Genomic DNA, 27060 nt, shown 5'->3' with positions numbered 1-27060 from the left:
AGATCCTCAGAGTGTCATCTGAAGTGGGGTACCTCAACACTGCACCACATTCTGGCTGCAATATAATCCATAGTTTATACTTGTTGAACATTACTTGTTTGCCTTTGTGCCTTGTGTTAATAAGGTTCCAATTATCTTTATACCTTAGTGTCAATAAGCAGCAAAAGTGCATTCAATGTAAGTCACTTGCTTTGTTTGTGTGCATTTGTAGAATATGTTTCATTCCTTATCAGTAGCAACTAACTAAACAGAAATGCTAATCATGGTTTTGTGGTTAAACATAACCTCAGAGTGCCTGTCCTGCCAAATAGTATCCAGGCGAAGCTCAGAGTTGGCAATTGAGCTGTTTACTGAACGAATCTCTCTTGGTGTACAGTGCAGTGGGATAGGGAGGAGCCGGCCGAAGATCAGATTAATATTTATAGCTGGAAACAATTGAGCTGTTACTACAGTTTGAACCAGCTCCAGTCTGTAGTTCCGGTCTGCCTCCTGACGACAAGTTGCTGCAGTTTTACGGAAGAGAGTTACTGCCGGTTCTCCCACTGTCACTAACATGCGGGATTACGATGAAATCACCGCTTTTCTCGGAGAGTGGGGACCCTTTCAGAAAATTATCTTCTTCCTCTTGAGTCTCAGCATTTTGCCCAATGGTTTCTGCGGAATGTCCATAGTTTTTGTCGGGGATACTCCTGAACACCGCTGTTTCATTCCCGGGAACCTCAACCTCAGTGAAGCGTGGATGAACCGCACGATCCCTCTGGAACAAGACAAGGACAAACTCCAGTACAGCAAATGTAGACGGTACCGGTTGGATGTGATCAAGAACCTCTCGGAGATATTCCCTGACCCGGATTCCGTCAATATTTCTGAGGTGGGACAGGAGCCCTGTTTGGATGGATGGGTGTACAGTAAGGAGCAGTACATCTCCACCATCGTCAGCGAGGTAAGGGCTGGAGCAGACACAGTGTGAGACAGGGAGTAGTTTGTGAAGGTGAATGTCATGTATCTCGATGCTTTTTAAGTAAAGGGAGCAGATGCATTTAAATCCAAACTTGGCTGGGCAACTCCACTTTTGTTTATGGGGCCTCTGCCCAATGTGGTTTAATCTGGGACCTTTCATTTTCTGAGCATGAGACTTCTGCCTCTGAGATGCAGAGGAATCTGGGTGTCCTAGTGGGCAGGTATGCTTGGTAATTAGGAAAATTAAGAATGTTTCTGTTTATTGTGCAGGCAATTGTATGCAAAAATAGGGAGATTCTGTATCTCTTCTGCAGCGCAGTGTTGAGACCACATCTGTAATACTGTGTACAATATTGGTCTCCTTATTGAGGAAGGAGGTAGTTGCACTGGAAAGAGTTCAGAGAAAGTTTATTGGACTAATGCCTGGTATAGATAAACTGATATATGAAGAAAAGTTAGATAAACTAGCCTTTTATTTGCTGGATTTAAGGAAAGAAAGATGCAACTTGATTAAAACATCTAATATCTTAAGGATCTTCCTAGTGTAGCTGTGAAGGGGATGTTTCCTTTTGTGGAATGATACCAAACTAAGAGCCATCTAAAAATAACAGGTCACCTATTTAAGAAAAGAGGTGAGCGATAGCTTCTGAAAAGGCTTAATTGGCAATGACTCTCAAAGTGTCATAAGTGGCATGGGTAGATAGATCCTTGTTAGGAAGCAACAGGCAAAAGATTGTCAAGAGTAGGTAAAACATGGAATTAAGGTTACATTACATAGAACATAGAACATTACAGTGCAGTACAGGCCCTTCAGCCCTCGATGTTGCGCTGACCTGTGGGCCCACTCCGAAGCCTATCTATCCTACTCTATTCCATTTTCATCCATATGACCATTTAAATGACCTAAAAGTACAATCTTATTAAATGGTGGAGCATGCTTGAAAAGCCAAATGGTCTACACCGTGTGGGCGGCACAGTGGCTCAGTGGTTAGCACTGCAGTCTCACAGCGCCAGGGACCCGGTTTTGATTCCAGCCTCCTGTCTGTGTGGAGTTTGCACATTCTCCCCGTGTCTGCGTGGGTTTCCTCCAGGTGCTCTGGTTTCCTCCCACAGTCCAAAGATGTGCAGGTCAGGTGAACTGGCCATGCTAAATTACCCATAGCGTTAGGTACATTAGTCAGAGGGAAGTGGGTTACTCTTCGGAGGGTCAGTGTGGACTTGTTGGGCCGAAGGGCCTGTTTCCACACTGTAGGAAATCTAATCTTAATTTGAATTTGTGTTTGCTAACTTCGTGCCCCTGTGAACTGAGTCTTACTCCTTCTCCAGTCCTAAATGATTTGTGTAATTTATCTGAATAGAATAATACTAGTCATAGTCATAGAGTACAGCACAGAAACAGACCCTTCGCTCCAACCAATCCATGCTGACCATAGCGCTGACCTAAACTAGTACCAATTGCCTGTGCTTCAAACATCCCTTCAAACATCTCTTATTCATATACTTACCTAAATGTCTTTTAAACATTGTAACTGTACCCATGTCCACAACTTCCTCTGGAGTTCATTCCACACAGCAATCACTCTGTAAAAAAAACCCTTATGTATTTTTAAATCTTCTTACCTTAAAAACATTTTCCCTAATCTTGAAATCCCCCACCGTAGGGAAAAGACACCAGCCATTCACGTTATCTATTCCCCTCATGATCTTATAAATCTCTAAGGTGACCCCTTAATCTCCTACGCTCCAGTGAAAAATAAAGTCCAAGTCTATCCACCCTCTCCTAAACACAAACCCTCTATTTCCGGCAACATACTGATAACCCTCTTCTGAACCCTGTCTAGCTTAATAATATCCTTCCTGTAACAGGGTGACCATAACTGGACATAGTACTCCGGAAGAGTACTTACACAACTTCAACATAACATCCCAACTGTTATACTCCAAGGTCTGAGCATTGAAGGCAGGAATGCCTTCTTAACTACCAATAAACTTCAAATAATTATGTACCTGAATTCCTCAGTCTCTCTGTTCTATAACACGACCAAAGGCCCTACTTTAAATTGTATAAGTCCTGTCCTTGTTTGTTTTACCAAAATGCAATACCTGTAATTTATCTAAAATGAACTCCATCTGCCATTCATCAGCCAATTGACCCAACAGATCAAGATCTCTTTGTAGTCATAGATAACCTTCTTCACTGTCTACTATACCACTGATTTTGGTGTCACCTAGAAACTAACTAACTGCGCCTTCTATATCCTCATCTAAATCATTTATATAAATGACAAACAAAAGTGGACCTATCACCAATCCCTGTGGAATACCGCTGGTCACAGGACTCCAGTCTGAAAAACAACCCTCCACCATCACTCTCTGCCTCCTGCCATTAAGCCAATGTTGTAACCAATTGACAAGCTCATGCTGAATCCCATGTAACCTTGTTTTACTAATTAGCCTACTGTGTGGAACCTTGTCAAAGGTTTGACTAAAGTCCAAGTCAACAACATCTACCGCTCTGCCCTCATTAATCATTTCAATTACTTCCTCAATCAGGTTTGAGACATTTGATTACTGTCACACAAAGTCTTGGTGACTATCCATAAATACTCTCCAAATGCATATAAATCCTATCTTTCAGAATCACTTCCATCGACTTACCCATCACTGAAGTCAGACTCCGAGGTCTAAAGTTCCCAGGGGTCTCCTTACTTCCCTTCATAAACGTAGGCACAATATTGACCATTCTTCAGTCATTCAGCACTTCACCTATAGTTATAGGTGATACAAATATTTGAGAAAGAGGTCCTGCAATTTCCACCCCAACTTTCCTCAATGTCTTGGGATACACTAGATCAGGTCCTGGACATTTATTCATCTTTACATTTTCCAAGACGTCCAATACTTTCTCTTTGGCAATGTGTACTATTTTCAAAACAATATTTATTCCCTTGAGTTCTCTAGCCTCCATTTTTTTCTCTGCAGTAAAAACTGGCAAGAAATATTAATTTAATACTTCTCCCTTCCCCTGAGGTTCAAAAATATCCTAGTTGATCTTTATGGGGTCCTGTTCTCTCTCTAGTTGCTCTTAATGTGCTTGTAAAATCTCTTTGAATCATCTTTAACCTCATTTGCCAAAGCTATCTCACATCCTCTTTGCCTTCCCTATCTCCCTGTTAAGAATGCCCCAACACTTTTATATTGTTCAAGAGGTTCATTTGCACTCCGTTGTCTATATATAATATAAAGGCAATTATATAATATTATATAACGGTGTCTGTTCACAGGGTTCATAGAGATGATCCAATTGGCTTGTTAGGACTTGTTGTTCCTTGAGCTTCTTTCTCCAAGGTATTTTCACTTGCTTGCAGGTGGCACACAACATCTCACTTCCCACTTGGGGACCCCACAGCCCAGTGAACACAGACTTTAATAATTTTTAGCGCATGAGCACCTTCTTCCATATCCTTATCCCAATTCCCAAACACTTGGCCTTGTTGTTACATGGGCAGATACCACAACCATCCCATTAGTAACAGTCTAAATCAGCAGCTATTCATTTCTCCAGACAGACATTACCCATTCCTTTGCCTGCCCAACAATTGTTTTTGCTCTCTGGGCTTCATAACCATCTATCATTTACTCCACCACCCTCCTTCATTGCTGAAAAAAAATTCTAAAATTCAGCTGAACCCTACTGCATTAACCAGTGACTTCAGAATTCAGGCAAGATATGTGGTTCTACTTGCTGGTAAACAACCTATTGTCCAAAGATTTCTGAAGGTTTCATATTTATCATTTGAAACTGCTTAATGAACAAGTGCCAGGCAATGATCACCTCCAACAAGCAAGAATTTAGCAGTATCTCTCTGAGATCTAACAGTACTATTATTGCTGAATGCCCACTGGCAGTTCCCAGAATTTGCCGTCACTGAATTGAACCAGATGACCAAATACTGTAGCTGCAGGAACAGGCTGAGAGTTCTGGGACAAGTGACTGAGCTGTTGTCTCCCCAGAGCCTGTCCACCATCTGCAAGGTTGAATTCAGTAGTATAATGGGATACACTCCACTCTGCTTCAACAATATTCAAAAAGCTTAACACTGTAAAGAAGGAAACAGCTTGATTAGTATCCTGTTCACCACCTTCAACATTCCTGTCTGCATCACTGACAAGCAGTTACAGTGTATCATTGAACTCACTGAATAGCAATCTGAATCTGATTTATATGCTGAATTATATCTTTATCCCAGTTAGGAAAGTTTAACTTCTTTCAGTTATTTTATTTATTGAAAGAACATCGCTCCAAAAGCTGGTACTTCCAAATATGGACTATAACCTGGTGTTCTGTGATTCTTAACAATCTCTGGAAGGGCTACATTTGTTACCAGTCCACAATTGACCAGAGGAGGTGGTGGGCTCTCTAAATTTGTTTCCAGAAATCTACTGTATTAAAGAAAACGTGTAAGTAAATTTTAGCTGTTCAAAGCTAAAATTAAATAAAAATCACTACAGCTCAATTTGTTTCAGTACAGTGATGCCTCATTATATTCATAATTGCAGATTTTATTTACAAAATGCATTTCATACTGAACACACAGTCAAAGTGGTTTTATGTGGATTCCAGTTTCTCAATGTACTACAACATGGGGGTCTTAGCTAGTGGTCATTCTCTTTTGTGGACACTGTTTTCAGTATGATGCTTCCTCTGAACATAGTCATGGTCATTGAAATATGCCAGGATGCAACACCTGTCTGTGAACAGCACTTTTAATTGAAAAACCAACAGGTTTCAGGCCAAATAAAGAATATTTTGGCTGAAGGTCCTCCAGCAATAGTTGATGTTTGTTTCAGTTTGTGTCCTTGGGAACAACCAGGATGATAAACCTTCTGCCTTATGGAACTGCTTGGGATGGACCAAGATGAAAATCTCTGGATGCCTTTTGTGACATGCTTTGTAAAGGCACACTTCAGAAGGAGGTGGTTGATGGTACATCTTCACTACACCCATCTCATGAACACTGCATGATAGTGAAGAGGTTCTGGGTGTGCTGGAAGGGTCTGAGGGTAAAAGACCCTCTCACTATCAGCCAAGTGACACCTTGGTGCTTGTAGGTTCTGTCATTTAGACAGTCCATCAAATTACTTTGACAGTCCACTTGGGTATCCACTGGATAGGATGCTCTGGCATCTTTCTCTGCACAACCTGTAGAGATCACAAAGTGTTACACTTATTTGAGTTTGAACAGAAGCAATGTTCTGAGGGGTGACACTGGAGTTCTCTCGCCGGGACGGTTTGGCTTACTTCAAAATGATGTTGCTATTGCTTCTATTACGCCAGCAATTTAATTACTAACCCAATTTCTTTGAAACATAATGTGGTCATCCTATAGGGAATCTTTCATGTCTGGACTGAGATAGTGATTATTTGGAAATTGACTAGGTTGGAGATCACAGACGAGCCTCATTCATTGATTACACGTGTGCTTTATGTCAGATTCACATAACAGCGATCATGGGTCAAAGTACTGACTGATTTATATTTTTAACTTGGTTATATTTTTTAATCATTGTCTACTCTTTGATTGTGTGAGTTACTGGCAGTGCTACATTTATGACCAATCTGTGAAGGAGATGAAGCTTCCTTAACTCTGCTAATTCAGTTGTTACAGCTGGCTGGATGGCTAGTGCCAACATTAGAAGACATTGAGGTGTGACCTATAGGTCTGACAGGTTGACAGGTTTCCTTCCTAAAGGAAGTCGTTGGAGTAGTTGGGGTTGTTATAGAAAAGTCAGACAGCCTCATGGTCAGTATTAATGAAGCCATCTCTTTATTTCCAATTTTTTTTTAAAAACTTTTTTCAGTTTTTCAAACTGCCATTATGAAATTTGAATTCATACTTCCTTCATCGATTGGATGCCGAAAGTTTTATTTAAGTTTAAAATATTAGTTTTGGATCAACATATTAGTCCATCAAGCTGAGCATGTACTTTCTCATGTTATGACCCCAGTTGCCTAGAGGTTCTTTTCCGTGAGGTTATTATTCAGTCTTGTCTCATAGTTCATCGTTATGTCTAAAATAGCATGTTTCCAGGTTGACTAGAATGTGTATACATGCAAATGGAATTATTGCTAATAATGGGTTCAATATACAGCAGCCAGGATGATTAAGTACCATCTTCCTGGCAATTGTGCCAGGGGAGGACATTAACTCATGCCTATAGAATCAGAATTGTACAATAGTACAATACAGGTGGTCATTTAGCTTGTCGTAGCTTTGCTGTCCCTGTCTTCCCTGTCTTCCCTGTCTTCAGCTTGCAGCCTTGCTGACTGTTTCTTTTCAGATAGAATCATGGAGTCATAGACATGTTACAGACGGAAATAGATCCTTCGGTCCAACCCATCCCTGCTGACCAGATATTTTAAATTAATCTAATCCCATTTGCCAACACTTGGCCCATATTTCTTTAACCCTTCATATTCATATACCCATCCAGATGCCTTTTAAATGTTGTAATTGTACCAGCCTCCACCACTTCCTCTGACAGCTCATTCTATACACACTCGACCCTTTGCATGAAAACGTTGTCCTTTACACCCCTTTTATATCTTTCCCCTCTCACCTGAAACCTATGCCCTCTACTTCTAGACTCCTCCACCCCAGGAAAAAGACCTTGTCTATTTACCTTATCCATGCCCCTCAGGATTTCATAAACTTCTATAAGGTTACCTCTCTGAGGCTCCAGGGAAATAGCCCCAGCCTATTCAGCCTCTCCCTCTTGCTCAAACCCTTCAACCCTGGCAACACCCTTGTAAATCTTTTCTGAATCCTTTCAAGTTTCAAAATATCCTTACTATACGAGGGAGACCAGAATTGCTCACAATATTCTAAATAATAACATGATTTCCTCTTGACTAGTTCAATTCAACCTGCTCCACTATTCTTTCAGTCAGTATGTTCCAGATCCTTACCACATGCTCTGTGAAGTCACCATTTCTTCTTTTGACAGTGGTGTCTGATTCTCAATCCTACCAGCAATCCTTCTCCTTTGCTAGTCTGTCCAAACTCCTCGTAATTTTGAATATCTTGATCCAGCCTCCTTTTCTCCGATGAATAGATCCATTTTCTTTAACATAGTAACTGAAAATTCCTATCCATGGAATCATTTTCATTAATCTTTTCCACACCTTTGCTAATTCCTTTGCCTTCTTTCTGAGGTGCGCTGCCCACAAATTGATGTAATACTCTTAAATAAAGCCAAACGAGTGTTTTATTCAGTGTGATAAGACTTCTTTGCATTTTCACTCCCTATTGATAAATCCCAAGGTCCTGCATGCTTTACTGATCATGTTTTTAACCTGTTCTGTTGCATTCACATTCAGATTCAGATTTGGATTTAGATTTTTATCGCCACGTGTTCAAGTACAGAAATACAGGAGCATAGCCTACGCATAATAAGTTGAAAAATAAAGAAATAAAATAATAGCTAACATTAAATTCCTTCTTGCTATAAACTAGGAAAATAAAGGATTAAAGTTAAAAGTTCGATAGCCGTTAATGGGAGACCTCAGCTGTTTGTTCTCAATGCCACCACCTCAGATATGGGGGAGCTTCTTTCGCTGCTTGCTCTTCCTGTATTAGGCTGCTGTGCCATTGCTGCTGAAGATGCTACCTCCCTGATCTCCTCCTGCTACCTCTGGACCATACCTGGGCAGGGCCCTCTCATACTAGGAGTACGTGAGGACTGTTTGATGCTGGAGAGTCAGAGTCAAAACATATGGTGCTGGAAAAGCACAGCAGGTCAGGCAGCATAATGTCCGAAACGACGACGCTCCTGCTCCTCGGATGCTACCTGACCTGCTGTGCTTTTCCAGAACCATACTTTTTGACTGGGACCCACTCGTGCATCGAGATACCGTCACGCTGGACCAAGAGACTGCTACATCGGGCTGAGAGCCTGCCCCAGGCCATCGAGAGACTGGGCCAAGACATCACCACGCTGGGCAGAGAGGCCAGGCCGAGATACTGCCACACCAAGCCAAGAGACCACAATGTGCTGCTGAGAGATCAGGTAGAGATGCCGCCATGGGCTGGGCCAGACCAAGAGGACGCCTCGCCGCTTCCAAGCTGAAGCCAGGAGCGAAGGGAAAAAGGAAAAGATTTACCAAGAGAGAAGAAAAGAGGGAAAGAAACGAGAAAGAAAGAGACAGAATGGATAAGCTCCAGCTGAAGTGTCCTTCTCCCTTGCCATCTTGAAAACAGGTTCAATGATTAATGCACAAAAACAGTCTGCTCCTGCACCCCTTTTAGCACTGTACACTTTATTACATATTGCACTTGGAGATGTCAGTTGTATATTGTTTTTACTGTGCTAAATTGTTTCATTTTAGAGTGAAAATGTCAAAAAGAGGTGCAGGTACATCTATGGCTAACAATAATATTAAGAAAAGGAAGCATCTATCATTATCAATAATGCAGATAGTAGAATTATTGCAGAAGCTTGATCGTGGTGTGGCTATGCGGCATCTTACCGAAGAATATGGTGTCAGGAACTATCACTGTGTTGAATTCCTACCTCTCAGTCAACAGAGAGGTAGGAATTCAAGACTTCCTGAAAGAGTTTAGTCTTAAGGATGTCATTTACGCAGTTGCTAATGCTTGGAATGATGTTGATAATACAACATTAATAAATGCTTGGCACAGACTCTGGCCTACAACAATCTTTCTTGAAAATGAAACTGTAGGTGAAGAGTTTGAAGGATTTCATGTCACAGAAGAGAAGAAGATGATAGCAAGCCTTGTTACTTATGCACAAAATTTATCGGATGAAAGTGTAAATAAATTACATGAAGTTGACATCGAAGAAATGCTGAACATTGACAATGATGTGTCTGTCGTGCGTTCTTTGAGCGATGGGAACTTGGTGAAATGGTTTTAAATATAGGTTCCTGTGCAGATAATTGTGAGGATAGTAGATCATAGATGATGATGATGATGATGATGATGATGATGAGTTAGTGAACACAGTTGAAAAAGTCTCCATTGACAATATGGGTGAAAATGTGTGATCAGTTAATTGCTGGCCTTGAACAATGTTCATTTATCAGTAAGCAAGAGATTATGGCAATTTACTCAATTAAAGAGACATTGCTTAGACAGAAACCTATGTCAATGAGACAGATGACACTTGAAGAAGCCTTTAAAACCACAGCCTACCATAGCGCTGAAGCTGTGTATGTTTGAGTTTTACAAAATGTTTTTATTGGAATTCTTTTATAAAAATAAAATGTTGAATATTTATAGTCAATGTATTTCATGAATTTGTATATATTACACTATAAATAAAATGTGATAGTATTTCTAGTCTTTATTTAACCCACTTAGTGCCAGTATTCATATGTTTTTGCTGCAGTACAGTATTTGTGTTTGCTTATGGGTTTCTGCCCTGCACCCTACATTAGTTCTGAAAATTGCAAAAATTCCAATTCCTGCAAAGCAGCTGGTCCCAAGCATTTTGGATAAAGGGATACGTACCTGTAATCTACTTCAGTTATATTGCCTGTTGAATAAGTTTTGACTGAAAATATAGCCTGCTCATTTTCAAATGGTGTTTCTTTTTTTTTTCCTTTCAGAAAAGGCAAATGGGGATTATAATTTAACATCTCATCCAAAATACTGAACTCCAACAAAACTGAACTGAATCTTAACTTGAGATTATGTGCTTAAAGCTCTAGAATAGGAATTGGACCCACAACCTGATAGGTAGAGATGTGAGAACTGGCTTGAGGCTCAACTTGATGTGGAATTGCTGGTGTTGGAGTGGGGTGGACAAAGTCAGAAGTCACAGAAAACCAAGTTATAGTCCAGCAAGGTTTATTTGAAATCACAAGCTTTCATAACACGGCCCCTTCGTGAGTTGAAGTGACTTCACCTGACAAAGGAGCAGTGCTCTGAAGGTTTGTGATTTCAAATAAACCTATTGGATTGTAACCTGGTGTCATGTGACTTATGACTGAGGTTAGAATGACATCAAAGTAGGTTTGATTTGTGAAATGCAATTCTCCTATACCCCATTTCTTTCTATTTTTAGATTTTAAATGGTAAAATAATTTGCTTGCAATTTTGTTTGAATTTTTCATTTTGCTTTTACATTTCAGTGGGATTTGGTGTGCGACAATGACTGGAAAGGGCCATTTTCTATGTCAGCATTCTTTGTGGGAGTGTTGGCTGGTTCCTTTGTTTCTGGGCAGTTATCTGACAGGTGAGTTATTTCTTCTGATCCCCTCTGCCAGAAGGAATTTTAGCCCCAAGTACCGAAAAAAATATGGTGAGCATGTGGAGGTTAATCTAGAAACTGTGTCGTAACATATTATTTGTGTGGCGTTCCTATTGAATGCTATTTTAATGTCTGAATGTTAGGAAATAAGTTAAGTGCTAGCTATAAGCAGTTTGGTCATTGTGAATATTCAGAGGTCTGGATCAGGTGAAATCCTTCAAATATCAAAGTACTTTCGACCTTGGATCAGGCAAACTGAACATCTCTGACCACCTTGGCGAAAGCTTTTGTGCTAGGATTGAGGACCTGAAGAAGCATCGTTATCAAACATTACTTAAAACTTTAATGGATTCCTTGTAGGCCAGTGGATAGCGATCATCTTCTCCTGTATGAAATCATAAGCCTTCCTTGTACCAAAACTCTCTTTCTCCCAATATCACCCCTCCACCTTTCTCTCACCCAACATTCCCCTCGAACTCCACTTCTTACCATGAGCTACATTAAAACCAAAAGAAAAATCTTAGGTTCCTGATGGTCACCTTTCACTGACCAAGATCCTGCTTCATGAGCTGAACTCTTTATCCTTCTGGTGTGTCCAGGTGAGAGTCAGTCCTGGAATATGACAATACAAACAAATGTCACCATAATCTTACCAGACCATAGACTGCACTCTCATCAGAGAGAGACACCTCAGAGTGGTTTAACCTGAGTGGCGCAATGCCTCAGGTAGGGGGAGAGGTTCAGAAGGAGAGCCCTTCAACATAACCTCAGTTGGCATAGAAAATGGTGGTGAGGTAACAACAGTGCAGGATATGTTAGATGTGTAACTTGTAATCAGACAGGATTACATAATGATCCCAAAGTAAATGATTCCTTATGCAAGAGTGATTATAAAATGCAACAATTTCACATGAGTTTGAAGATAGGAATCATGGATCTGAGACAAGTCCAATAAATAAAGACAATTACAAAGGAGAAAGACAGAGTTAGCTGCAGTGGACTGAGAAATAGGTTGAAAGGTAATACAATGTATAAATGGTGGCAGATGCTTATGGAGATTTCAAAACTCTCAATAAAGATATGTTCCATTGAGTAAGAAAGACTCTATGAGAGAGTGCACCATTTGTGGTTAAGTAAGGAAGTTAAGGATGATATTGAAATGAAAGAAAAGGCATACAACACTGAGAATAAGATTGGGACAATCTTAGCGACCAGCAAAGGATGACTAAAAAAAAATGAAGGCCAAAAATCAAATATGGGCTGGGTTCTCCATTTTTTTTCTGTAAATGTGATTGTTTTGAATTTTTTGAGAGGGATTCTTGCTGCGAGGTTCAGTGAGAAATCTTGTCACACCCTACGGCCCCCTCATGTCTGATTCTGTCCCACGCTCACCACGTTGTTCCTAGAACCATTCACCACTCGGTTGATATCCATTGAAAAGCCAGAAATCCTGGCACCTGTGCCATCTTTAAAAAGCCACTGTGTACCCTCATGGGCTCTGGCATTCTGAAGCTGTATTGCTTGGTCAAGGAGGAATTTGAACATGTCAGAGAAGAGGAAGCTGGCAGCACGATCATCTAACAGGGATCTGGACATCCCGGTTGATGCGATGGTGCAAAGGAGGGAACTCTTTTTCCCAGAGGACTGGCAGAAGAGTCTGCAGCATCAGAACATGACAGGTTATCATGGCTACCATCTTGGGCCAGAGCCATCTCAATGATGTGAAGAAACAGCTAGCAATGCCATAAGAAAGCCATACACTTGCTTCATTTCATCAGGGTAAGTGGTACACTGTTCTGTCTACTATCTTACACTCACTGTCCCTCTGCTGCTGCATCAAGGTTCATGCTCTGCCACTCTCACCATCGCCTGTGACACCTTTCCTCACTTGCTGTCACCACAATCAGCATCCCACACCATTAACCCTGCGTGACCTCTGTGCTGGTCTCTCTTCTTCCCGGGACAGCTTACCATTTGTTGATCACCCACACTTACACCAACCTGCACTTGCATGGCATCCAATTCATTTCTTCCACTCACTCCCACAGAAAAACAAACTCTAATATGGTAGAAAAGGCCTAGAAGGTTGGAGAGGAACCTAACGTTTGACTCCTCAACTCCTGCAAGGAGAGAATTTGGGACCACTCTTGTGGAGATGCTAGGATATCCACATGCATCCCAACTGGGCAAGTATCATTTTTTATTCCACTGTAATTCTCACAGTAACCCCGGTGTCAGCATCATTCTTGCATACTACGACCACCCATTGGCCACATTGCCTTCTTTGTCTTTTAGCTCACAGCCAGCCCCTCAACCACTATCGCATAGAAACAGCCTGCTCCACCAGCAGCCACCTCCTCCAACTCTGAGCAAGAAAGTGTTCAAGAGTTGGAGTAAACATCGGCAAGGCTGCCTCCAGCAGTCTCCAGTCAGCTCAGACACTGACCACATTGTGGGAAAGTTAGGCTCAGGGAGTGTAGGAGCACAATTTGGTGAGCACCTCACTGTGACAGCTTCTGTCCGAGGACAGCAATTTCCCAGGCTGCTAGTACTCAGAGGGCCTTCAGGGAACAAGAACCTATTCAGCTACAGGCAGGAGACAACTCACTGGTGATGGCAATCAGGAACTCTGTCCACATGCTCAGAGAGGGACAGAAGCAGCAGACAGGTATGTGGGACACAATGGTCTTACATTGACCAAGGGCTGAAGCAGTGCAGTTAGCCATGTGATGGTTTGCCTTGCGTCTGCCATGGAGATCAGAGTCCAGCATCCTCAGGGCTTGCCAGAAAGCTGCACACATCTGTGGTCTAACGCCACGGCCATTGGTCCTTGCTGGTAATAGGAATGATCATTCAAAACAAAATTAGTAGCCACTAGAATCATCAGTGGTCTACAACATGGAAAAAGTCCCCATGACTTTGCTCGAGTTAAAATCAAACACCTAACTATTCTAATCCCATTTTCCTGCACTTGTCCCATAGTTGTGGAACGGCCTTGTCATTACAAGTACATTTTGAAATGTTCTGTGGGTTTTTGCCTCTACCAGTCTTACGTGCAGTAGATTCTAGATTCCCACCACCTTCTGGGTGATTTTTTTTCCCCTCACACCACATCTAAATCTCCTGCCTTTACCTTAAATCTATGTACCCTAATTATTGATTGCTCCATCAAGAGAAAGGGTTCTTTCCTATCTACCCTGTCTATGCCTTCACAATTTTGCGCATCTCAATCCTGTCACCATTCAGTCTCCTCTGCTACATGGAAAGCAACCCCAGCCTGCCCAATCTCTCTTCATAGTTGAAACTTTCCAGACCTTCCAACATCCTGGAGAATCTGCTCTCCACCTTCTCCAGTGCAATCGCATCCTTTCAAAAATGTGGATTCCAGAACAGCGTATAATACTCTAGCTGTTATGGACAACATTCCCTCTAATTTTTCCTGCCAATGTGTGGACCTCCAAGTTTGTGTGTGGCAGTACCTTCCACAAGCACAAACTATGTGCTCAAAAGCCAATGGCATGCATGAAGCTTCCCAGCTGCTATGATGCCACACAATGTAGAGGGAACATTTGTAACAGGACTAAAGGTTACAAGATTAGGGAGAGGTGAAACCATGGAGGGAAGTGTAAAATAAAGATTAGATGTTTTAAAGTATCGGAATGTGGGACAGGGGTGAAGGATGAACAGAATTTGATATGAGATAGGAAACGCCTCAGAGTTTTGAATTGGGTTACACATGATGTTAAACTCAAATACAATAAGTACACTACAATGTTCACTCTCACAGATGCTAAATTAGTAGGATTATAATTACCCAAGTTAACTCTGTCTCTCTTTTTGAAAATGGTTATGCCATTGGCTGCTCTACAGTATTCAGGCACACTTCCATACAGCAGCCTTTGAAAAGAAAATGCTTGAGATGGCTGACTCACATTTTGAGAAATTAGCACACACCAGTTTCACTCCCTGGGTACTTTTGGCTGCTAGCCTCAGTGAATATAAGGAACAGATTTTAATGTTATCAAGAGCTTGGACAGCAAAATTGGGACAGTTTAAAAGTGTCATTAACATTTGGTAAACCTATACTCCAATAAGGATGTGATTGATCAGTGTTTTAACATAGTGTGATATTGGAAGAAGCATTTTATTCCCATACGTAACACCTTGAGGCAAAAAAAGGCTAAAATGTGCAATTTAACTCTATGATGAGTTTTTCCAATATCCTAAATTTTCATATGGGTTTAAATGTAATTTGTAGATAGATGTGGAAAAACAATACAGCCAACTTATGATGCAGATATCAGTTACTACAGCACAGATATAATAGATTTGAACAACAGTTGCAGTGAAGAGTATGTTGTTGGAAAAAAAAGTGCATTAAAAAGTTTTGAGGAAAATAGAAGTGGACCATTTTGAAATTAATTTATAAAATTCCTCTATCTTCTTTTCGGAGCTCCTTGCATTGCCATACCACACACTTCCAATGGCAGGGATATTAGGTTGATGACTTGCTTCAAGGCTCTGTATTTCAGCTAGTTCCCAAGGAATGCATGGAACAGACTAAGAACAATCCCCACATTGATTTTAATTTCCTCTTTCTTCCTCCAGTGATTGGAACAAGAGCCAGGTGGATCTCATTGAGTATGGGATCCTTGATTAGACTTGCTAACCTGCACCAATTACAGAGCCCTGGCTGATGGATATAAACGGGAAACTTAGAGAGTCTCCTCACTGTAGGGACTGACTTTGAGCTGGCTGGTCAGAGTCCATGTATTGTGCACTTGTATATAAAGGATGACTTTTTGATGAGATACTGGCTCCTGTGCATATATTTCATCTCAATGATGATTTCAAATGAAGTCACATTAGATAGAGTTTGTAGAACATTGTCTTGTGCTTCCCTTTTCATATATATCTTCAAGCAAGGCCACATTCTATTGTTCATACCAACTTCATCCTTTATTGCATGCACTAACTGCACCGAATGCTGAAATGCTGAGATTACTTTGGTGATTTTGTACAAACGCATTGGCCCATGGTCTTGTCAGTAATGAGTAAAGTGAAACCTAAATCATTTGAAGTCTAATGCTTATAGCTATCTGAAATGGTTCAGAAGCAATTGCTACTGTCAATCATGAAATTTAATTCCATGATTCCTTGTTACAAAAAAAGTTCAGATCTTTTTGACTTCAGCCATTTCACCCCTGATCTGAGGAAAGACCTTCCAATTGATCATACAGTCCCTACAGTATATTTAATAATAAAGATGGAAATTGATTTCTTCAAGCAAATCAATCAACTCTCTGCCCCTCAACAAATCTCAAGGGACAGGTGGGATCCTAACTCCAGTCTTTGTCAGATAGTTTTAGTGAAGTCATAGTTTTTTGGGGGAGCATGCTAATGTTACATTCCTAACAGGATATCCTAAAAACCCAAAGATAAAATTGAGATTTTACATTTCTGGGTCCCATCTTGTTGAGAATCCCTATAGTACAGAAACAGGCCATTCAGTCCTACAAGTCCACACTAACTCTCTAAAGATGATCCCACCCAAACTCACAACTCTGTGTATCCCATGGCTAATCCAAACAACCTCTACCTGCCTGGACACAATGGGCAATTTAGCCAATGGGCAATGGGCAATCCACCTAACATGTACATCTTTGGGCTGTGGGAGAAAATCCACACTGTCACAGGGAGAATGTGCAAACTTCACACCAACCATCACCAGAGGCTGGAATTGAACCTGGCTCCCTCAAACCGTGAGGCAGAAGTGCTACCCACTGAGCCATCATACCACCTTAAGTTTCTAATCATTCTGGTACACCATCACATTGCTTACAGCAGGTGTGCGCCCACACTATCATAGATTTTCGGTCCCAATAAAATATAAATCAAAGAATAAATGGTCAAGTCTACTTTCATATGTAAGACTTATGTATAACTGAGAAAATGTGGATTTAATGTGTACACCACACATGCATGTGTACAAGTGTGTGCATGACTTAGCATGTAAAAATGTGTATAAAGACATTGTTATTTATATGTATCTTGGTAAGTGTACCAGAGTATATAGTTCAAAGTTTATTTCATTTTTTTTTAGGTTTGGAAGGAAAGTAGTTCTGTTTGGAACTATGGCCATACAGACTGTTTTCAGCATAATTCAAGCATTCTCTCCAAGCTGGGAAATATTCTGCTTTCTGAATTTCATTGTAGGCCTTGGACAGATTTCCAACTATGTGGCTGCTTTTGTCCTTGGTAAATATCTGTAAAACTCAATATTTTTATCTGCTGTCTCAATATTTCTGTCATTCTCAGTATGGCACTAAATTGGTCTGGACAACCAGTAGAAAACCCATGGAATTTGGAGGCTTCATTTTGTTCCAGTTCTTTCCTGTAAAGAAATGGTCAAAAAATTCTGAAACATGTCACAGAACAAGAATGTAGGGGTATGGGTGGGTTGCGCTTCGGCGGGTCGGTGTGGACTTGTTGGGCCGAAGGGCCTGTTTCCACACTGTAAGTAACCTAATCTAAACTAATCTAATATTCCAACTGGGAACATGAATCAGAGGATTACTGACTTGGAGGGAAAAAATAAAGTTTGAATCGTAACTCATAAAATGTAGTGTGACAACATAAACTATATCAGGGGTAAGTGTGAATGTGGGGTTAAGGCCACAGTCAGATTAGGTATGTTCTCACTGAATGGCAGAACAAGCTTGAGAGTTGTGTAACCTATTTAGAGTCACGAAGTCATACAGCCTGGAAACAGATCCTTCAGTCCAACTAGTCCTTGCTGACCAAATCAAACTCGTCCTATTTGCCTGTATTTGGTCCATATCCCTCCAAACCTTTTCTATTCATGAATTTATCCAAATGGTTTTTAAATATTGTAACTGTAGAAGGCATCCACCACTTCCTCTGGCAGTTCATTCCACATACGAGCCACTCTGCATGTAAAAAAAGTGTATTAGAAATGACTGGGAGGTGCTGGTGTTGAACTAGGGTGGACAAAGTTAAAAATCACACAACACCAGGTTATAGTCCAACAGATTTATTTGGAAGCACTAGCTTTTGGAGCGATGCTCCTTCATCAGGTGGTTGTGGAGGTAACGGTCACACTCATTGAATTTATAGCCAAAGGAGTCCAGTGTCATGGAGATGTGATACAGTAAACAACCTTAAATTAAAACTTTCATCTTTTATCACAGGATATGCTGGTTTGTGTTCCAGCATATCCTATTATAAAAGATGAAAGTTTTAATTTAAGGTTGTTTACTGTATCACATTTCCATGACACTGGACTCCTTTGGCTATAAATTCAATGAGTGTGATCGTTACCTCCACAACCACCTGATGAGGGAACAGTACTCCAAAAGCTAGTGCTTCCAAATAAACCTGTTGGACTATAACCTGGTGTTGTGTGATTTTTAACTTTGTATTAGAAATGGTAAGCCGACTTCTAGTAAAAGCAGTATATGCTCAAATAAATAACTTTTTAAAATATAGAGTTCAGCAGGTTTTTGCTAACCCAGATGTAAGGGATTATGGAACCGAGGGTGTGTATGGTGTTAGGTTTCAGATTACACATTGAATATCAACACAGACTGGAGGAGCTAACTAACGCTCCTTCTATTCCTCCATTACTACTCTTGTAAGTCCCGACGAGCAAACCCATATGTTGGACTGCTGGGTGTATTCATTATCTCTGAAGTAAATTCCACAATGAAAATTAAACACAACCCACTGCAATTTAACAATAAATCACAAAAGATTCCAGACACCCATCATCACTGCTATGAAACCCCCTTAAGTAAATAATTCCCATTCTGCTGAGCAGCACATTCCTGGCATTCTTTTGCTGTGAGAAAATCCAAGTATTTGGATGTTAGATCATTCATGCTTTTATGATACGATAATTTGTTTATTTTCTATAATTAGTTTGCTCTGTGATATGCATGATTTTATTGTTCTGCTGCCTCCCTAAGGCACCTAGTGAATCTGCAATTGCTCCTAATTGCTCCATAGGCACTCATTAACATAACTTGATGTAGAATATCTTTTAAATGCTGTTCTTATGCCATGAATGTAGTTTTCAGTGAAGAACTACACTTTGTGGTGGAGCCATGCTAACTGTTAAATATGTTTGGTTCTTCAGTTTTGATACAATGAGTAGCATCAACCACCCTCACTGGCTCACGAAAGTGTTCCAGAAGCATAAATTGCATGAGTGTCCATCATGGAGGCTTTGCATCTCCAAGGATGCTTCACAATTATCTGCTTCATCAACACTAGCCTGAATAGCAAAGTGACATATTATTACTTACGCAACAGAGTTAAGGCGAATCTAGATCTTTCCCGATGAAGGGCTGATGCACGAAACGTTGATTCTCCTGCTCCTCGGATGCTACCTGACCTGCTGTGCTTTTCCAGTGCCACACTCTCAACTCTAATCTAGATCCTTCTTTCTTTTTATTTTCTGTTTCCAATAAGACATAGTCTCTGTTATTGATTACTTCTCTGTTGTGAAAATTTGGGGAAGTATTATTAGAACCAATTTAGTTTTTAGCTATTTAAATTCTGACGTGATCTTATGTGCAGATTGGGTGACATGGGAGACTAGGGACTTCCAAAATTGTTGACAGATTTATTATTATAGATTAGATACTAAATTCCTGACACACATACTGGCACAAATTTCATTTACTTCTCTTGCAGTGCAGGAATTTCAGTCTTATACATATAAGGTTTGTGTTTATATATGCATTAAAATCATTTATTTTCGAGTTTGGTTTTTGAAAAATGATATGTGGCTTTTGGGGAATGTATATGTGGGGGCTACCTTATTAGTGTATTTCGGGCCATTTTTATTCTAAACCAGGACGCGAGAAAGAGTTTCTGGAGTGATAAATGGAATTTATTTGTATAGTGAGAGATTTATAATCAAACAGAGTAAACATGAAAAAGTATTGGCTTGATTTAGTTTAGAAGAATCAGGAATTGAATTTTTTTGCTTCGGTGAAAACCCAGAGTTTAGAAAGTGTTCAGTGGGAGTTTACAAAAGTCCGAATTGAAGTAAGATGTAAAACAATAGTTTCTTCTAAAGAAAGGAGATAGTTGAGAAAAATGAAAAAGTAAGTTATCTCTGTGTTTTGTTCTGAAATTTGAGAGCAGAAATCTTTGGTTGGAAATCCAAAGGACTATTTGAAGCTGAGAAGTTGTGAATGTAATCAGAAAAGAAGCTCTCAAACTCTTTGGGTGAGAATTGAAGGAATCAATTAAGTCAACCACATAGGTGTGATAGATAATGTGATCTCCAGCATCTGCAGACCTCATTTTTTACTCTATGTCTGATGTGAGTTCTGTAATGTGTTGGTGTTGGAATAGATGGGATTATATTTGTTGCAAATTATGCTACATGAAAATATCTTGGATATTCTATTTAATCTTTACTTCTTTTGTTTAATAAACTTTTGTTTTATTGTTAAAACTAAACATGCAGCATTGCATGTTAGTGTTTCAGTGGAAGACCACCTTAGTAAATTAAAAACAAAACAAAACATCAAGGCACGTCTCAGTCTGGATGTGGCGTGTCCAGTAATAACATTGGCTGGAATTACAACAACGAGATCCAAAACCTATTTTGATATGTCAGATTTGAATTGCTTGTATTTCATTTAGATGTAAATAATGTAAAAATGCAATAGCTAGAAATTATTTAGATGGGGGGGTGCCATGGATAGAATAAATAGACAAAGTCTTTTCCCTGGGGTGGAGGAGTCCAGAACTAGAGCGCATAGGTTTAGGGTGAGAAGGGAAAGTTATAAAAGAGACCTAAGAGGCAACTTTTTCACGCAGAGGGTGTTCGTGTGTGGTATGAGCTAGCGGAGGAAATGGTGGAGGCTAGTACAATTGCAACAATTAAAAGGCATCTGGATGGGTAAATGAATAGGAAGGGTTTGGAGGGATATGGGCTGGGTGCTGGCAGTTGGGAATAGATTGGGTTGGGATATCTGGTTGGCATGGACAATTTGAACCGAAGGGTTGTTTCCATGCTGTACATCTCTATGACTGTATGACTGTAAGACTTAGAAAGAGAATAACAGTAAATAGAACAGCTAGAATTTTCAATGTAGCTGAAGTATGACCAAAAATTTTGCAGAGTGCAAGTTTTACTCATTCAAACGACTCATTTATGAATCTGAGCCAATTTGGGTTCAGTGTAATTTAAGTATTGACATCAGTTTTCAACTAAGTTGATCAACTAATTTGTGTGGGAGACACAAACAGTACTGGTACATTTCAGATGCCTATTGCAACAGTCTGGTTGCAGAGCTCTGTGCCTAGCCGTGAAATCCAGGAAATGTTTGTAACAGAAGTGTCCACTCCAACTGCATGATAAGTGATACCAGTACACTCAAGTATATTACCTGTGTTGAACATTTAGCATTTAAAATTCAGAACTAAAACTCTGAAATAGGTCACTGATCTGGAATGTGTTGGATTGTCAACTGCAATGCAGGTAGCGGGAATCAAATGTCTGAGTTCAGCCACCTATCTCAGGAGGAAATGCTTGCAAAGCCAAGATTTATGTTCTTGAAAGGCCCATCTCAGTGTTTTTGGACTTCATTCTAGTTGCAATGAAAACTTTAAGGTCTTCCATCCCTCACTCAATCCCACCACTTACTCCATATGCCCCATCCATGGCATTTCAAGCCCATTCACCTAAAATGGGTTCTGCATTGAATCGATTAACTCTACAATGACAAGCAAATGTATTAGTAAAATGTTTGGAAAAGTTTTGTTCATAGAAAGATAGAAGATAGGAGCAGGAATGACCCATTCAATCCTCAAGCCTGCTATGTCGTTCAATATGATCATGGCTGGTTATCGAGTTCCATATGCAATCCTACCCTTCCCCCAGGTCCCTTGTTCCCTTTAGCCACAGGAGCTAGATCAATCTCCTTTTTGAAAACAAACAATGCTTTGGCTCCAACTATTTTCGGTGGTAATTAATTACACAGGCTCACCATTTTCTAGGTGAAGAAATTTATCCTTATCTTAGTCCTAAAAGGTTTATCCATTATCCTTCTCCTCTTAGAATTTTAGAGGTTTCTATGAGATTACTGTACATTGCTCAGTGAATACAATCCTAATCAACCCAATCTCTCTTCATACATCAGTTCTGCCAGCCCAAAAATCAATTTAGTAAGTTTTTCCTCCATTCTCTCTATAGCAAAAGCATTCTTCCTCAAAAAAGGGACCAAAGTTACCCTCAATATTTTTGGTGTGGCCTCGTCAGTCCCCTGTATAATCGTAGCAAGATGTCCTTGTTCTTGTACTTGAATCCTCTCACTATGAAGGCCAACGTAGAGTTTGCCTTTTTTAACTGCCTGCTATACCTGTGCACTTACTTTCAAAGAGTAGTGCACAAGGACACCCAAGACTCCTTGAACATTTACCTCTCTCAATTTACAGCCATTCAAATAATAATCTGCCTTCTTATTTTTGTTTCCATAAGACCATAAGACCATAAGACATAGGAGTGGAAGTAAGGCCATTCGGCCCATCGAGTCCACTCCGCCATTCAATCATGGCTGATGGGCATTTCAACTCCACTTACCCGCATTCTCCCCGTAGCCCTTAATTCCTCGTGACATCAAGAATCTATCAATCTCTGCCTTGAAGACATTTAGCGTCCCGGCCTCCACTGCACTCTGCGGCAATGAATTCCACAGGCCCACCACTCTCTGGCTGAAGAAATGTCTCCGCATTTCTGTTCTGAATTGACCCCCTCTAAATTTAAGGCTGTGTCCACGGGTCCTAGTCTCCTCGCCTAACGGAAAAACATTTCGAGAGTCCACCCTTTCCAAGCCATGTTATCTTGTAAGCTTCTATTAAGTCTCCCCTTAATCTTCTAAACTCCAATGAATACAATCCTAGGATCCTCAGCCGTTCCTCATATGTTAGACCAACCATTCCAGGGATCATCCGTGTGAATCTCCGCTGGACATGCTCCAGTGCCAGTATGTCCTTCCTGCGGTGTGGGGACCAAAACTGGACACAGTACTCCAAATGGGGCCTAACCAGAGCTTTATAAAGTCTCAGTAGCACAACGGTGCTTTTATATTCCAACCCTCTTGAGATAAGTGACAACATTGCATTCGCTTTCTTAATCACGGACTCAACCTGCATGTTTACCTTTAGAGAATCCTCAACTAGCACTCCCAGATCCCTTTGTATTTTGGCTTTACGAATTTTCTCACCGTTTAGAAAGTAGTCTATGCTTTTATTCATTTTGCCAAAGTGCAAGACCTCACATTTGCTCACGTTGAATTCCATCAGCCATTTCCTGGACCACTCTCCCAAACTGTCGAGATCCTTCTGTAGCCTCCCCACTTCCTCAGTACTACCTGCCTGTCCACCTAACTTCGTATCATGTGCAAACTTCGCTAGAATGCCCCCAGTCCCTTCATCCAGATCATTAATATACAATGCGAACAGCTGTGGCTCCAACACTGAACCCTGCGGGACACCGCTTGTCACCGGCTGCCATTCCGAAAAAAAACCTTTTATCCCAACTCTCTGCCTTCTCTCAGACAGCCAATCCTCAATCCATCCCAGTAGCTCACTTCGAACACCATGGGCCCTCACCTTGCTCAGCAGCCTCCCGTGTGGCACCTTATCAAAGGCCTTTTGGAAGTCTAGGTAGACCACATCCACTGGATTTCCCTGGTCTAACCTACTTGTCACCTCTTCAAAGAATTCCAACAGGTTTGTCAGGCGTGACCTCCCCTTACTAAATCCATGTTGACTTGTTCTAATCAGACTCTGCTCTTCCAAGAATTTAGAAACCTCATCCTTAATGATGGATTCTAGAATTTTACCAACAACCAAGGTTAGGCTAATTGGCCTATAATTTTCCATCTTTTGTCTTGATCCTTTCTTGAACAAGAGGGTTACAACAGCGATCTTCCAATCATCCGGGACTTTCCCTGACTCCAGTGACTCTTGAAAGATCTCAACCAATGCCTCCGCTATTTCCTCAGCCACCTCTCTCAGAACTCTAGGATGTATCCCATCGGGGCCAGGAGATTTATCAATTTTAAGACCTTTTAGCTTTTCTAGCACTATCTCTTTTGTAATGGCAACCATACTCAACTCAAAGTGGATAACCTCACATTTACTCATAGAAGTTGATCTTACTGCAGACCGAGTAAAATGTGAATCATTCAGGCCCTTGGTACTTTTAATACCAGAACCTGAAAACATTTGCAACATCTTTATCTTATGGAAATGAACATTGCAGCATTTACAGAACAGAAAAGAGAGCAAGTCTTTCAAGTGAGTTTTGATAATCCAATGGATGCCTTGAGCTTTCAACCAAGCTTCATTGTACATTCCTGGTCCCTCCGAGAGGCCACGTATAAGACCTTTTGAACTTATCTTTCAAAAGCTCCCTCATCCAGTTTATACTTCATGACAGTTCTGAAATGCCATGAACCACAAGTTCCTCAAAAGTTGCTCTGACTGCATGAAAATTGTGGAGTAGTAGAATATGCCTATCCCAGCCGTAACGATAGATAAGTACACAGAGTGAAGGTACCTTAAATGCACCTTCAAATGTACAGAAGAAAATTAGAAAGCTTTGGGAGTGGAGTCCAGAATCAGCTCCTGGTTGCCATTTTCACACCTTGGAGTCGCCTTGACTCCATAAAAATCCAGCCCGTTAACTCTGTTCCTGTCTTCACAGATATTATTTTATCTGCTGCGTTTTTCTGAGCATTTTCTGTTTTGTTTCAAATTCTCAACATTTGTGCTAATTTGCTCCAGTTTAAAGTTTGGAAAGAGCATGAGAAGGGAGATGAGACTAATTCCAGGAGTAAAAAAGATGAACTGTGAGGAGAGGTTAGGCAACTTTGGGTTTAGAGCTGGAGAAGGACAGTTTATGAAAGGATTTTCTAAAGTACAGAAATGGAATATATGAGATAGTAATAGATAATAACAAATTGATGATGTCTTTAAAAAAAAGATATTCAGCTCAGATGACACAACTCAATAATTAGTGGAAATACCTTTAAAGAAAATCAAGTAAAGCTTCTTTACTGAAGTTCAGACCCATGCTTACAATGCCTGCCCACTGGTACAAAAACATCAGAAATAGTGGGTTGATGAAAATGTAGAGAATGAGTAATTCAAAATACTAGAGTAATAAAACTTTATGGGACTGAACCTGGTGGTCTTTTGTAATCTCTAATTGTTCTTGTGATTTTGCTTCCAGAGACGGAAGTAATCTCTAGTCTCAATGTCTGCTGGACATTTCTTCATGAAACCTTACTTTGTTTTTAATTGCTTTTCATACATATTCCATCTCTCTTCTCTTCTTCCTGTCATATGCTGCATTCCATTGTTTAATTGCTTCTGTTTATCTTGCTCAGGAACTGGCTCCAGGGCGGCACCTAAGATGGACTGACGTTTCAGTTCTGCATCTAGGATCCTTCTTTCAGCTTGCTTTAGTAGATTAGGTTGAGGGAGCATTACAATACTAGAAACATTTTTTCTTAAAAAAGACTGAAAACCAGAAAAATAACTTCATTTTAAGGTGGCCAAAATAGGCATTGAGATAAAATGAAGAATTAACAGAAAATCAATGTGATTTTGACCAGTTTATTCTTTTACAGGATCGGAAATGCTTGGAAAATCAATTCGGGTTATGTACAGTACAGTGGGAATCTGCATTTCTTTTGCTATTGGCTATATGCTTCTGCCTTTGGTTGCATACTTCATAAGAAGCTGGGGGGCTCTGCTTTTGGCCTTGTCTATCCCTGGTGTGTTCTACATTCCTTTGTGGTGGTAAGTAGAAATTCTATACTCATTAGGTAAAATGTTTATTTCCTTCTCAGATTGATTTTGACCAAAATAAAGCCAATGAGAGTTCTTCTTGTATGAGAATATGGATGGGATCAGATTTGCCTATGTTCTATGAGGTGTTGTTACATCTTCTTGACTGAGAAGGGAGGCTAGGTAAAAACAGTGACTGCAGATGCTGGAAACCAGATTCTGGATTAATGGTGCTGGAAGAACACAGCAGTTCAGGCAGCATCCAAGATTTTGCTGCACCTTGGATGCTGCCTGAACTGCTGTGCTCTTCCAGCACCACTAATCCAGAATGTGAAAGGAGGCTGGATGTTCAAAGTGTGATTTTTGTTTTTATTGCTGAGACAGTAATTGAGTCAAATGGTTGCCATCCCTTTGGAATTTGACATAATTTGACCAGATTGAAATCGATGTGTTAAAAATTAAATGGGATTTATAACGGGAAATTGATCAACTTCATCATATTACTAACAAGGAGATGACGATGACCATTAAATCATATAGGTGGATTGGAATGATATTGGATAGTCAATGTGTTATAGACCTATCCATCCATTTCATGAGCTTATAGTAAGGTCTTAATACTAAATGCATTAAAGCAGAGTATTTTTTTGTAACAACATCTTTTGTTATTTTCCGTAATTTTAACTGTGACTGACATGAGAAAAGAGCTACATTAAAATGAAAGATTCCTGTGTGACTGCTGCATATTTTGAAAGCAAGTGTTGTGACAATCATAATAAGTACATCTTGCACTTGTTCAAACCGCAGTTAAAGTGTGGCTGCAGACAAACTGGTGTTGAAAGGTTGTAGTGCTTTGGTTGGAAACAAGTAGCTTCCTGATGAAGGGCTTATGCCCGAAACATGGATTCTCCTGCTTCTGAGATGATGCCTGACCTGCTGTGCTTTCGTTTTGCCACACTTTTTGACTCTGATCTCTAGCATCTG

At 40.3% G+C, this 27060-nt stretch overlaps 1 protein-coding gene across 1 annotated transcript in view; it reads left to right on the top strand.

Annotated features, from left to right (window-relative positions):
* The first annotated feature begins 481 nt into the window (after positions 1 to 481).
* Positions 482 to 27060, top strand: part of LOC132823227 (organic cation/carnitine transporter 2-like) — a 98344-nt gene continuing 71765 nt past the window's right edge. The window contains exons 1-4 of the mRNA XM_060836853.1: positions 482 to 943; positions 11117 to 11220; positions 17339 to 17493; positions 25917 to 26088. Of these exons, the coding sequence (XP_060692836.1) occupies positions 554 to 943; positions 11117 to 11220; positions 17339 to 17493; positions 25917 to 26088 (821 nt within the window). The 5' untranslated portion in view covers positions 482 to 553. The remainder of the gene's footprint in view (positions 944 to 11116; positions 11221 to 17338; positions 17494 to 25916; positions 26089 to 27060) is intronic.

Source organism: Hemiscyllium ocellatum, chromosome 16 (genome assembly GCF_020745735.1).
Source record: "Hemiscyllium ocellatum isolate sHemOce1 chromosome 16, sHemOce1.pat.X.cur, whole genome shotgun sequence".
In the NCBI taxonomy this organism is placed as follows: domain Eukaryota; kingdom Metazoa; phylum Chordata; class Chondrichthyes; order Orectolobiformes; family Hemiscylliidae; genus Hemiscyllium; species Hemiscyllium ocellatum.
This window is presented reverse-complemented; position numbering and strand designations above follow the sequence as displayed.